Here is a 15,344-nt window from a genome sequence, read left to right on the forward strand (position 1 = left end):
GTTAAGAAGATTGTGATGATACCCAGTTTTTTCACTTTCTCACCTACTATCACATTATTCCTGACAGTTTGTGACACTGCCCATCATTTAACACTTAACACAGTTACAGTCTAAGAACCACAACACAACAACACAATCAAAAAGTGCATCGTGCAAGTGATAAAAGTTAATGATAATAATTAATAATTGATAATTAATCTGTTCATCAAGTGACCAAATCTCTTTATTCAAGCTAAACCCTACAGTTCTGCAGTGACAAAATGATATCTTGGAAATGCAGCTGTACATATGGAGATATGAAATCCTCCTTGCACTAAAAATCACTTTAAGATAATTGTGTTGCAGACATGGAATATTATTTAAGAATAGACAGACCACTGAAACTAAAATAAAAGATAATTCTATTAAAAAATGGGATTACTTACATTTTTTCTTGTCCATCCACTCCTCCAATTCAAAGTACTGAAGTGGTGTAGAGAGATCCAACACACCAGCTCCACATTTGATGAGGGCTGTCATTTTACGGTAGTACCTTACAACTGCTAGTAGGGATGGTCCATGACTTGTAGACTGTAATTACAGATATGTTTCACTTTCACTACTGTAAGAAATAAGTGGAGGTTGACTAAAGAAACAGATAAGGAGGTCAAACTAAGATGTGTACAGTGTATAAGAAAATCTTAAAAGAAAGAAAGAACAAATTCCATTCCTGTAGTCATATGGACAGACACGTAAAAACAGTTACTCCATAGCGCTGATAAGAGATCATCCTTTCCAAAGGTAATTGGATAAAACTATTGGATAAAACTATTTTGGGGTCAACACATTTTATCCTAAATTGCAGAAGTAGATCACGAACTATGTGAAATACTACCTGCACATAATCAGAGTCTTGCAGGAAAGACAAGGTTCTGCATCTCAGCAGAGAAAAAGTGGAACAGTGAAAATTGGCAAGGTGAGAAACTCTGTGTTCAACATTAATTTTTTTTATTAAAAGTAAATTGTGGGAGGAAAAATATTTGTCTTCTACAGCCCAGGAGCAGATATCAAGAAATGTTGTCTCACCTCATCATTAATTATATTAGCAGCAAAAACTCCCTCTCCTCCAGTACGTAAAGTGAAGGAGTATTTTTAAAGGTTGATGATTACCAAATAATATGACCTGATTTCTTATTACCCTATTTTAGGATTCTGGAAAACTAATAAAACAGATTATTTAATGGATGACTTAGTTCCTGCTTGACCCATTTATGTGAAATAGGTACAAGTTTTCTTACGGTATACTTCTTAGATAGGAGGTTTTGACATCACCAGAAAAATGGTATGTTAACTGAAGTTATGCAGCTTCCATTAGCACTCAACCTGCAACGTGCATAAGCTCTTTTAACTTAGTATAAACTCTGAGATGGAAGGCAAAAGTGCATATTACAGCATTCTAGTATGTCATTTCTCAGGAACTGGCATTTCATTTCGCAATATTAGATGACAAACATGAAAAATAGTCATTCTATAGAATCCACAATATGTTTTCAGTAATTCAAGCTTAAAACAGAGTGCGAGAAGACTGCAGTAAATAGTCTGTTAGTTACAGCCTGTTTCTCTCCCTGAAAAATTGCAATCCCCAGAATTAACAGTACAATACACATGTGCAACAAGACTCTCTGAAGGCAGAGGGATCAAATGTCACAGAGGCCATTCTCTTCTCAAAACTAAGACAACCTTCTTGAGATCAAGTGATGGAAATGGGTCCCAGCAGAGCACTTGCCATCACCGAATTCTCCTTAACCTTGAAGGTCCAGAACAGCCATGACAAACAGACTAGCGAAGCATGGGGTTCTTTTCATAGCAAAACAGTAATAATCAAGAACTCTTACACTACTAGAATATAAATGGTACTTAGATTAAATGATCAAAACACTACCTAAAGCTTTACTCTTTTGAATGTCCTGTGTTCAAGCCACCCTCTCACATATCTTTGAATGCAAATGACTGCTTTAAGTACTTCTCTACTGCTAGGATGCTTTCTACTATCACAAGAATCTTCATAGACTTCCAGGTGAGTTACATTTTTCTTCACCTTCTTCTGAGTTTGAAGGTCAAGGCATTTGTCACTAGAAATTGAAGTACAGAAGATTTGATTTTCAGTTTGGTGGACAAATGCTTGAAACATGAATCAAAATTCTAGAAGAGAAATTGTAATGTACACCTAAAATAATTACAGAATCATGTAGAATCCTTTTATTTACATGCACAGCTTGAAAAGATTGAAAAGGAACTGTTGGTCATTTACCATCTACAATTACAGAATTAGCACCCAAATTCACTTGCCAACTGTTCTGCTGCAGCTGCGTAGATCTGCAAAATGCCCACGGCTTTGTAAACTGTAAGGATTAAGTTACTATTCTAAACATTGTTAAAATTTTGAGTTCCTATTCAATTGTACAGTTTTTTACAAAATGGAGAACACAAAAAGTCATATTTTGTGTGAAAATACATTATTTCAAAAAAATTAATTCTAGTAAGACTAAAAAAATAACCTATCAGCTCTTAGAATTGAACTAATGATAAGAACTATAGCAGACAGACACACTGAAACCTTTAAATGTCTCTTCCACCTGAATGCTAACTTCCATGGATTTTATTAACATGTATTCATTAAAGTTGCCAGGAAATTCCCCCCTCCTCCAACAAAAATAAAGATTTTACAAGAACATAGAAAAGTACTGAAACTAATCCTTTTCATAAGAACACACCAGAAAAGGCTGTATTGAAGATTATACTATCAAAACAAGACAGCAGAAACACCAGAAAAAACAAGATATTCAAGAACCTGAATTGCACATATATTTGCTACAGTAAAACTACTAGAAGTAATTTTAAAACCCTGAAAGTTTTTAACTATGTCTTGGTACAGAATGAGCAGAAAGGACCTCTCCAAAGTTTCATCTCTACAGTCCTCCTGTGTGATTACTTGACTATGTCCCAACTGAGGAAATGATCAAAATATAATTTATGCGATAAATAATCAAAATGCTAAATTTTGCATTTCAAGCAGTGTAACTGGCAGAAATGTTAACCAAAATGTAGCTGAGGATTTTTTACCGACCACATTTAGAGCTTTCCTTTTTTCTGAAGGTATGATTGTGAACAGAAATAGTCATTTTATAGTTAAGGTCATAAGTAGCTCTGTGCTGTAAAGTCAGTTGTAATTTTACTTACCACATCCAGATTGAGCCAAGACTAAACCAAACTGCTTGAAATATCACTGAAGTGAGAGGAATATGGGTTTTTGATGCCTGGTCTTAATTAAGCAAGGAGTTGGTCAGGTAAAATGCTTAAGAAATTGAGATCTGAGTATTTCTCAAAATTTTGTCTTTTGCTGGGTTTTTTTATTTGGTTTTGGTTTTGAGGTTATAATATATTGGTGGTTTTTTTTAAACAAAGTAGCTTAGGTGACAAATTTCGAACTGGTTATTTTCTAGTATTCTGCAGCACTTTCTCCCTCTAGACAAGTGCCTGCAGGATTTCTCATCAGACCATCTTCTTACGATTAAAAAATACCATTTGCACACATTCATCATTCCACTGCATGCCACAAAGACAAATCTGTTCCACCAGTCTTGATCTCTCTACTGGCTAAAAAATCTTCCAGGTGTTTCATATAACCTTAGAGTATGGGACCACGATTTCACCACTCACTTACAATATGGTACACACTCTAACCTCTTCCACTGAATGAAGAACTGAACCCTCTATCAGCTTAGTTCAGCTCCACAACAGCAGAGGCTGTGCTTTATTATTTTCCTCAGTGATTCTGTCAGAGAACAGCAGCATTTTAATTTGCTTGTAGGGTTACAAAGAAATTGCAGTTTCATAGGTTGCACAGGGAATGAGTGGACTCATCACTACAACCGTTTCTAGACAAGTCTCGCCAGTCTGCAGGTGATGCCGATCTACTCTGAGACATGAGAATGCAACAAGCATGAGGATATCCAAGTGCTACGTCTCTGGGCTGATCAAATTCACTGTCTTCGAAGACCAAGGAACAACATTTTGTCTGATGGACAGGAAAGGAACTACCTGACTTATTAGATACATGGGTATATAGAATATACACGGTATTTCTATAGGGTTTTTTTTCCAAATTTTGAGAAAAAGTTTATCAGAGGCAATTATCTACGTTGGCAGGGAAAGTCCCATTGTACTGTCTTACAGGAAGAAAAGTTTCAAATGTTTTCTTCACATTGTTTTCCGATTTATTTCACATTCTAGATATAGTTTGACTTTTCAAGCAAGATCCTCAAATCATAGAATCATGGAATCATAGAATGCTTTGGGTTGGAAGGGACCTTTAGAGGTCATCTAGTCCGACCCCTCTGCAGTAAGCAGGGACATTTTCAACTAGACCAGGTTGCTCAGAGCCCCGTCCAACCTGGCCTTGAATGTTTCCAGGGATGGGGCCTCCACTGGCTCTCTGGGCAACCCATGATCACTATGTAAGTTGAGGTAGAGGTAGGTTATTTGGGGAAGGCACAGCACTCAGATGGAAGGAGAGAAAGTCTTCCTAAAATCAAAAAATTTAAAACTTTTTTAAATGAAAATGTGTTTCAGAATTTTTCTGATTTTGTAACCATTACATTCTATTTTAGATCCACAATAACAAAAGTTATATAAAAGATATGGACAAGTGGCTGTTTGAAAGATCAAGTGTACAATCAAATCCTCACTTAGGTACAGCAGCTGTCTGCACTAAAGATGTCTTTGTAAAATCAAATTCATGCAGCAGATGGGATGGCATTAAATGGCTCTTCCTACTAAATTATACATGTGGTAATTTTTTTATAATCCCACAATTTAATTTCATGCAATTTACATATTCTGATTAATAGTGCTGTGTAAAGATATATTTAATATGCTTTGGCACTGCTGTATAAATAATGTCTTATATCAGTATTTTGTGCTGTTCATAAAGTTTTTTTTAAAGTTGTGTTCAAGTTACACTATTTTTCTCTTCTACGCCACAGAATATCCATACTAAACTACCTTTTGCTTAATGTGATTTCTCTCAGTTACACTACTTCTAACTTTCACAGGAAAATTTGTTGTTTTAATAAAGACAATAGCTAAACAGAAAAAAAAAGAGGCGTTTATTTAATAAGTGTTTAGAACATACTAGAGGAGAACAAATACCAAGCAAGATGTTTGAAAAGGAGTTTCTATCAAACCAACAGTTTATCTGCATTAATATATACTCCATCACTTACAAATTTCAGTTCAGATAATGCTACTAATTAGTTTTGGCTGATATTGGAGTATTTTGTATGCCCCGTTTACAAAAGCTGTTTGCCCATCTGTTAATAGGTTGGAAGTGATTAAAGGACACTTATTTTGGCTGTTGCAAAGGCCAAATCATTTTAAAGCTGCAAATATGTGACAAAATCAGCTATAGGTTTGCCAGGTTCAGGACCTGATTTTCATAAACAGTTGTGGTGTCTGCTTCTTTTCCCTTCTGCCTGACGTATCTACGAGTTTTCGGCATATAAAAGCAAAAATTCAGCCTACTACGATAGACCACACCTACTACCTATTCATTTAAATAGAGGTTTTAATAAACTCTGAATATTTTTCACACCTCTAGCTAAAAAGCATCTCTGCTGTTTGTATATTAACTTCAAAGCATTGTTTTTGAGATCTTAACTAAAATGTGGTTTACAAGAGTACTCGGTATCACTGTATTTTAATACTTGTGCCTTCTCTTCCTATCTATTGTTTTATCAATGTGCATAAAAGAACAGTAAAATGAAAAATAACTCAATATGGCAAATATCAGAGGAAAAAGAAGACAAAAAAGAGGGTAAAGAATTCGAATTAAAAGGACAGTCATGGACTGTGAGCTGGGCATCAACAGCAAACCAAAACCCCTAATGGCAAGAGATATATGTGTGCCCTTATTACGAGATACTTACAGACTTCAGTTCCATCTGGGGAAGAGTATTTCAGTCATAAATTTAACTTAAATGAAGACAAGAATTAGTCTTCTACAGAGAGCTGAAATAACACCTGTATACCATTTACATGAAAGCAAATCTCACATATTAAACTATGCCCTGCTTTTCCCCATATACTTAACTTGATGATTTACAGTTTCAGGACAGAACCCAAGCTGACCCCTACTGCAGACGAAAAGTAGCAACGGAGTTGTGAAAAGAGCATTGAAACAGATATTCTAAACCTGATTTGTTCTCAAATCCCTGAAAAATTTTTTTTCCTTGACTGGGTTTGAACTGTAATACCCAAGGGAAAAGACCAGTAACTAACCCTAGGCTTACTTGCTTCACCTGCAAATTTAATTTTATAAATGAGCAACATGAAGTGCTACCGACATACATTAAAGACATACCACCTGCTTTGTATTACTTTAATGGAAAACCTATCAAGTGCTTTCTTCAATGATTATACGTCTTAAAAATTCAACAAATGAGAAGATTATCACTGAAATCATATTAATCTGTAAAGGATTAACAGTCTACTGTTAAAGACTTTATGAAAGACTTCATGAACTGCAATAGAAGAGGATCTGAAATAAAAAGTGCAAAGAGCTTTTCACATAAATAGTGCAGAACAATTGTAGAGGCTGAAGCAGCAAAAGTGAAAATGGACTGAAACAAAGAATGGTGATGTGAATATAGCACTTCAGCACTGAAAATAAAACAAAATCATGGAAAACGTGCTATAAGCCGTAACATCTTTACCACCTGTATACAGTGTACTCATTTTCTTTGTAAGTTTCTGCAACCAGTTCCGCTCTCATTATGATTTGTAATTTTTAAACAGACTTAGATACACTACCTGAAATGTCCTGTTTAAAGAATGAAACAGAATTTTATTGAACATTCTGACCTTGATGAAACACTGAGAATGAAATGTTGATTTCCTACTGATACAGTCTTCTTTAAGGGATAGAAAGACTTTCCCACGGTTTATAAAATACTTTATCTTCAATAGTACACAGTTCAGCTATTAGAATTTCAAGAAACAAATAGATTGCTTTAATTCTCTGCTATGTTTTCACTGCCTGTAGGACATTAATGAAATCATGGCCAGGTATTTCTTGTTCTTTAATGGCCAATAGAGTTTATTTCATCAAACCTCATTCAGTAATTATGCATATTCATTAAGACACTTAAGGATGTGTTTGATTTCAGCTTTAGTAGGACTTAAGGATATGCTTAAAGTTAGGCATATACTTAAAATGTTATGCTGAATTTGGATGGAGGCAATTGCATGCTTCCCTGAGCTAAAGTTAAAATTAAGCATATGCTTAAGTGTTTTGCTGTATACAGATGGAGTGCTGAACTGGAGCCCAATGATTACTCATAAGTGTCAGTATGTTCTCAATCCAGAATTTATCACTTTACAAATAAAATCTGAAGATATGCATATACATAATCAATGTATGGCTGAGTAGAATTTTGACGACCAGCTAATTACAATTCATGCAGACATAAAATAGAAAGATGATGAAACACTGATTAAACTCAAAAATACCTCCCAAATTATTCACTCAGGACATACATGGAAGACAAAATGTGACAGTGAAACAACATGGAGAAATAAAGGCAAGCCATAAGGACAGGCACAGCAGCAGCTTTCACTTCCAGTGGAAGACACAGTTTTCAACTTCAGTGGGCCCAGTTTAGTTGGTCTGAGGGCCTGATACTAAAATTTGCCTTGTTTTCTGAGGCTGCAATGATGTTAATGGGAGATCAAACAAACAGATCTCATTTATCACACAGAAGAACCCAGAATCACCATTCTCAGGTTTTGCAACTTAATGACTTTGAGAATCTATGAATTCTACTTTGAAATAGTGTACATGGATGGCTAAGACCTATTCATGTTTTCTAATGCCTTTGTCAGTTTTCAGTATTAATTTCCAAAAGAAAAATGTTTAAAAATTATTTTGAAAATAAGTAAATCAGTTTCATCTGCTGCCATTTCTACAAAAGATGAATAGGAGAAAAGCACCTCATATTCCTCCTTTCTGACTTAACACTTGATGCAGCACTCTTCTTCTTGTCGGCTTGGAAGTCTACCATAATCTGCAAAGACAGAAGAAAGACCTAGTCAATTAGCTAGTTAAATCTAAGACAGTTTATAACTGCCATATATTTCAAGAACTGTACACATACTTTAAAAGGTCTTAAATTTAGATAGGACTTACTGCTTTACTAAGCAAAACTAAAAAGTTCAAAAAAATGAACCCAACCTAATCAGTAACAGCAAATGTTAGGAATAAACCTAGCAATACTTTGCTTTAAGTTCAGATGTACAGGTTCAAAAAGGGTAAACATTGCTTTCTTCTTTCCACCTCCTTGATGACTACTCCCTGTCCTGCTACCTTCTAATTCTAACAGTGTTTTCATTTAATGAATTATGAAAACACAAAACCCACAAACATTTGCTATCACTTGGATAGATCAGGGGGTTTGGCTTTTCATGTGATGCATTTCTGATCTGGCTACCTCTTAGAAAGGATACCATCATCTGTAAAAGACTCAGGGGAAAAAAAATAATAAAACAACCAACCAAACCAGTATATAACTGCAGCATGTAACTATAACTCCCTCAAAGTCCTTGCCATTTTAATCCCTGTGTTCCTGAAACACAGCAATAAAGCATGTTAAAGAACAGATATCTAACATCACATCAAAATATCACCCACCCCAATATGCTCTTGTTAACAACAGCCAACAGAGGAGTATAGGCAGGCATAAGAAACATGGCATTTCTAATTATCAGCATTTAGTGACTGTGCTAGAGGCAGCATCTCTACCTTTAACGGCCACTGAATAACCAATCAGATATCAAATTGATCACATTATCTAATCCCTTTTTGATCTCTTTTCTATTTTCAGACTTTACAACACCTGTAGCTGCAAGATCCACAATTCAATCATGCATTATATGAAAAAGATTTTTGTATTTTTGTTCTAAATTTGCTACCTGACAATTTCATCAGCCCCCCCCCCCCCCAGTTCTTGAGCTAGTAAAACAATATGTATTATTCTTTATTAGCCCTTGCCCTACTTTCAAGATTTTTATTCCTGATCTGTTACCTCTGTCACCTAGATTTTATGATACTGAATCAATGGATGGTAAAATGTTATGTGATTTCCATTATCAGTAAATACAGCATGAAACATTTTCCCACCTGATGATACCTAGATTATTTAGTTTGTTTTATGACAGAAACTATTCCACACCTGTGGATATCCCATACACTACCTTCTAGATTCCTATTCTTTTTAGGACAGTATGACTGGCATGTGATATTTAAGACATGAGTGTACTATGGATGTAGTAGGCACTCTATCTTGATCAGCAGCCAGCTACACAGGTACTTTGATATTCTTAGTAAAATCCAATTAGATTATCAGCGCTACAGCTGGTCTCACGAGTCTTCCTATCTCTTAAGGACCTGACACATTGAATAAGCTGAAGGAAAGACTGCATGCCTGACATGCTAGCTGCTACTGCACTTCAAGCAATTGCTAATGCAAATAGAAGACCTAACTCTGCACACCCTTGTATATTTTAGGATCATCAGCCACCAGTGCAATTAATTGTTATCCAGTCGGAGAGCTAAAATGCATGCCCATGCTCAGGAATAGTCATATTTCGTGTCTCATTTTACAGGTGTACAGTTCTTTGGTCTGTGTCACCACTGAGTAGTCTTGTCCAGTTTGGTTGGCTTTTACACTAGCTTGCTATATTTTGGTCTTCACTTCTGGCTTTGATCTATGGATTTGAGTCCTCAAGTTCCTCCTCCCAGAACTAGGGTGGCTAAAGCCATCATTTTATCAACACCATTCATCCATTTAGAAACCCCGTCAGGCATGTAAGTCATATGCTGAAAGGCAGTCTACATTTTAGTTCATGTGCTCTAAAGCCAAGCCAATGCCTAATAAAGTTACCATCTATGATTTAATACGAAGATGATATCACGCTTCTTGTGCAATTGAGACGTTACTAGTCATTTTAATGCAGCCTGGATATTAACACCAGCTGTCTGAGAGAAAACATGAGAAAAGAGTGGACATAGAGGTGCAATAAGCATACTATCTGCATAAGACCTAAGGAGTCATTGTCCAAAAATGAATTTCCGGGCAAAGATTCAGCACTACAGTAAGTGACTTCGCACATGTCTGGGCATAAATGTATGAATTCAGAACAAGATAGATAGTTGATAACTTTCTAAGTTGCTGCAAATGTATCTTAGTAATTCACACAAGATTTCCCAAATGCTATCAAGACATTGTCCAAAGGACTTGAAGGTTCTCCAGCTGTGCTTATCAATATGTGATTCTGATTATGAGCTGACAACAGAAACTAAAACCCTACTATGCATGCGATCAGTATGTGCCAGGACCAGATCTCTGAATATCTCTGATATTCATTAATCAAGTTTCAAACCCTTACAGGTATTGTCCATTTCAACAAATGAACATTTTGAGAAGATAAACCTTTGATTAGCAGACTGCTACCCATAAGGCTTAATACAGCTGAGTGAAAACTATTTTTCACCTTACTTTCTTAAGTATTACACATTCTTTCTTAAGTAAGGTATATTTTACCTTACTTTCTTAAAGTAAGTTGAACACATAGCTTGAAGTATGTTCCCTTTTAACAATACAGAAAATTGTATCATCAACCCCTGAAAAGCGGGTGGTGAGAAATACACATAGAGGTTCTTTCCACTTTGCACTTGCCAAGCTACTTGACACACTGCTATAACAAAGGAGTCAAATGGCTTTACCTTCTCAGAATCTTCCACATAAAACAGTGCAGTGAAGCATGTGTTAGACTCGGAATAAGCTGTTCCTGCTTCACACTATGATGAGCCACTTGCCAATTGAGTTCATTCTCCTGCCTCCCACTTACAAAAGGAATTTAATTGGTTGTTACAGCAATCTGTACACTAAGGTTGCTGAGAGAAAAAAAAAAACAAAAAAACAAAACACATCCAAGCTATCTCATCTGAAGACCTCATATAGTATTTTTCTTCCACTGCCCTTTGTGCTGGTCCACCATGTCAGTGTGTAGCTACCCTTTGAACAGTCATTCCTCCCTCTAGATTTCCAATTTCTACCTAGGGCCAATCAAAAGTTCACAATTCTTTTACTTTACTTCCCAAACTACCTTTGAAGTCTCCAGTATGTGGTCCAATAGGTTGCATATGCTTTCATGTGAGGCTACCTCCCCACTTTGAATTCAAAGTTTTATTCTGCCTGAGACAAGGGTGGCCTGCAATAAAGACCTTCATTCCACTTCACAAGCCACCTGTTATCTTCTTCGCCAACCTGCCAAATCCTATATTGCTTCCCAGTCCTGCTGCTCCCCAGCCCACTGTGCCATCTGCACAGCAGGAGTTCAGAGATAAACTTACAAAGTGTTAGAAGTCTCAGCTTTGTCTCAGAGCTGGTGCTGCTTTGTGAGCAGAATAATTATTCTGGAATAAAAGAAACTTTTATTTAAGAATAATGTCTGCATGGAAAGCTACTCCAGAATCAGGGGTAGCAAACTCATTTATTCCATACTAGCTCTGCTAGTCTGCTTCTTTTTTGTACAGGGCCCAAGATCTATTTGTGAATGCTTTAAATTTTCTTAGTAGGACAGGACATATATGGATATAATAATGATATTAATCTACAAAAAGAATGAAAAATTACTCAAAATATAATATTAAAAATTCCAGCAATTTCTGAAAGTAATATTTCCAGCATTTCTGCAATCGGGATAAGCTGAAATGCAGGACTGATGACTCAAAAGACTGCTAAGACTTTTGTCCCAAAGTTAAAAAAAAAGAACTTTTCCAATAAGACCACAGATCACTGCAGCCCAGAAAAAAAATGGACTAAGAGTGCACATGAAAGACTGGAGGAGGTGACTAGGTTGCAATCAGAGAAAAAATTCAGCTCATCTGTTATACTCAGTGGTACCACATCACAGAAACTCAACACCTTAGTCTTGGTCTCAGTGCCTCATAATGCTGGACACTGCTTAAATACAGTAAGTATAGGACAATTACTATTCAGATAATCCACAATTGCAGTAAAAATTGAGAGACAACAGAGGAATATAAACAGAGGAAATAACACAAGGAAACAATGAAGTGATTTTGAATGGCATGACAGAGTTGTCATAGTACATCAGGAGCTTAATGGTTGTTACTTTAGAATAGACAGTGTGGTAAAGGTTAATCTTAAGAATTAATGTAAAGTGTATTAAAGAGGTTGTTTTGGACCACCTACAAAGAGTTTCTGCCAAGCCTACGAGGTAGCACAGGAAAAACACCTACAGTTACACACTGGAACATTGAAACTGGCATCATTCATCAATGGGAAGAATAGAAGCTGATCATTCTCTTGTGAATCAGAGATGACAGACTGGAAAAGGATGTTTCATATTTTGTTCAATTCAGATTATTATGGTATTCTGTCTAAACTGGTGAATTTGAACCATGGAACCACTTCACATGATGAACAGTAGAACTCTTTATCAGCCTTGAATCATAATGCAGAAATGGCTAATTCACAGGTAGCTTTGAAAGAGCTTTCAATTTAAATAACTGTCTGCTATCTTAGGTCAAGTGCAAAACCCTAATAAAGTGCAAACTGCAAGTAAACCAAGTGACTTCAGCTCTTAGAACACCACAGCTATATTCTCTCTCCTCCGAAGGAAAATAAATCAATAATTCAAAATAATGGCATTCCGATAACATAACACCTTGTCTATAACCCATTCTTCCTCATGTGTCTTTTGGGGAAAGATTTTATTAAGCATATTTTAAAGTTTAATGAACCACTCTCACTTTTTTGTTTCTGTTAATTTTTCAGAGAACACATGAAAGCCATTCTGAAACAACAATACCCTTTGTGTGTAGATGTAAGCAAAGGCACAGACACTTTCTGAGCACACTCACAGTTTTATCCAGACTCATAAGCTACAGTGATCTCTGTTGCCTTTTCTCATTAAAGAAAATGCAATCAGACATCGAAATACTCTTCAAGGTGATCTTCTTTCACATGAAATGTTCAGTAACAAAGATGTCTTTGTGCATGACATGCTTTCTACTTCTTCTTCCCAATTTCTTGTCTGCATTTTAATCCAGGTTAGTTTTTCTTCTTGGTAGATTAAACATAGCAGCTGGCTTTAATTAAACAAAAATGCCATGAAGCAAGCACATAAGTTTACATGGTAACTTACCTACCAGGAACATGGGTATTGCAAATAGAAAGCTGAATTGATGTTGCAAATAATTGAAAGGATGTGCTTCAGATTTAGTTGCAAAAACAACATAATTGCATTGGCAATACAGGCCTATCACCAAGGCCTCTTTCGAGAAGGTAGTTTAGCTACATTTATCCATACAATTAAGAGTACTGCCCTGTCTTTGGATAATGTGTTCATTACAGGATCACTCATAACTTCATGTAACATTTCAAGATTTTAAAGTTTGGTTTTGTTTTGTTGCAGAACAAAATCAAGAGATTTTACACAGTGGCTAAGGCTTCATTCACTTGTGATGCCAGAAACTCATATTGAATAAAATGGCCTGAATGAATCAGCAAAGTGATTTCAACTTCACTTTTTCACAGCCTACCCAAAAACCCCTCTGCATGCTTGGTTTCGTGAGAGGGTGAGAATTTCTGTTTTCTCCTTTCCTCCCCACAGCAGATATTCTAGGCCTGAGAAATTCTTCTTGACAAAAATGCCATTGAAACTCATTTCGAGGGGGGGGAATATCTCAGGTGTAGAGCTTCAGGATTTGCCTGAAGTCAGGATATATTTCTCAGTCATTTGCTCCTCATAGAGGAAATGCTGGCTTACCCTTGTTAAAAAGAAAAACATTTTTCAATAGACGCTACACAGTAAAGTCAGTCCCTGTTCTTAATGCAAGTGTTTGCAGTGTAGCAGGAGATACTCTGACTCCCTGCATTCCCTAAACTCATCCTGGGACACAGTTTCTCAGCAACATCTACTCATGAAACTCAGTCCTTCCTTTCGCTCATTCCATAGAAGCAGCATTCTATGCTTATCTCATCTTTAACACCAAGCAAATTTAATAATGAAGAAACTCCTTATTTAATGAAAGATAACATCCGGCATTTGAAGCAAGATTAGAAACAACACACTACAAATAACTATAAAATGAAATTTTAACTTAGACTTAATGAACCCATGCCTCTCTAGGCAAGAGGTAACCTGTTTTATCTAGACTCCCTAAGACTATTCCATGCCGTCAAAGCTGAAAATTTACTGCATTCAGCAATACTTCTTCTTCCAAACATTATTCTTGATCTAAAGATGGACAAGGACACTAATTCCATCCCATCTGATTTTATTTCTCTTTTTTCTATTTTTTTTCCATACTATTTTTGAAATGTCGGTGTAGTCTGTGGACTTTTCACTCTTCCTCAGGAAGGCTTTCACAGAAAGGTTTGCACAACATCAGCTAGCAAGGGTTACTTCACTCTGCCATTTCCTACATCTACCAGATTCTTCAGTTAACACTTCTATTGCAGCTTAAATGACCTTAACATAAATTCCTAAGACATTCCAATTATCAGAATACTCTTAAGGCCGAATATTACATTTTGCTTTTAGTCACCATCAGTCTAAGCTTGTGGCAGAGACTAAATGTGACACTTTGGGCATGCCATTAATGTTGACAACAGACTTGGGAATACAATAGTATATTACCAAAACAACCTTATCTGCAATTAGTCTGTTCCATTCTGTAAACTAAATTTTAGTCTCTGTGTCTTTACTGATGAATTGTCATCCAAGGGATCTTTCGACAGCACGCCTTCTAGTACAGTTTTCAAACCCAAAACAACAATATGAGTTATCAATTTGCAGATAATTTCTGACAGGACACCTGTAAAATACAAAATTTAAGATGGAAAACTACAGTAAATATCAAAATACAAGCATGAGTTGTTTAGTATGCATAGGTATGCAGTTATTTACCCTTTCAAACCTATTTTTTTCAAATACAGTAAAAAATTAATTTCTTAGCTATGCAATTTTTTTTACATTAAACCAATTCTAACTGATTTAGTTCCTAGCTGTGGCTTCTCATTATTTGTAAGGTGGATAAGAAGCTGAATAAAGGAGAGTGAGTGGTCCATTGATCTAAACAAGAAACTAGGGGCTAAGAGGACATCGTTGGTGGATTTCTTCCAAAATCTGTGTCACTGGTAAACATAATAATACTTCTGTTAGTATGCAGCATAAAATAAGAGCGTACCAGGGAAGTGACAAATAGTTGGAGTAAA

General features: G+C 36.0%; 1 protein-coding gene across 1 annotated transcript in view; it reads right to left on the minus strand.

Moving 5' to 3' along the window:
• Positions 1–15,344, minus strand: part of IQCM (IQ motif containing M) — a 108,953-nt gene that overhangs the window by 62,998 nt on the left and 30,611 nt on the right. The window contains 3 exon segments of the mRNA XM_075422097.1: positions 426–570; positions 1,922–2,111; positions 8,029–8,092. Coding sequence (XP_075278212.1) covers positions 426–570; positions 1,922–2,111; positions 8,029–8,092 — 399 coding nt within the window.

Source organism: Opisthocomus hoazin, chromosome 5 (genome assembly GCF_030867145.1).
Source record: "Opisthocomus hoazin isolate bOpiHoa1 chromosome 5, bOpiHoa1.hap1, whole genome shotgun sequence".
Taxonomy (NCBI): domain Eukaryota; kingdom Metazoa; phylum Chordata; class Aves; order Opisthocomiformes; family Opisthocomidae; genus Opisthocomus; species Opisthocomus hoazin.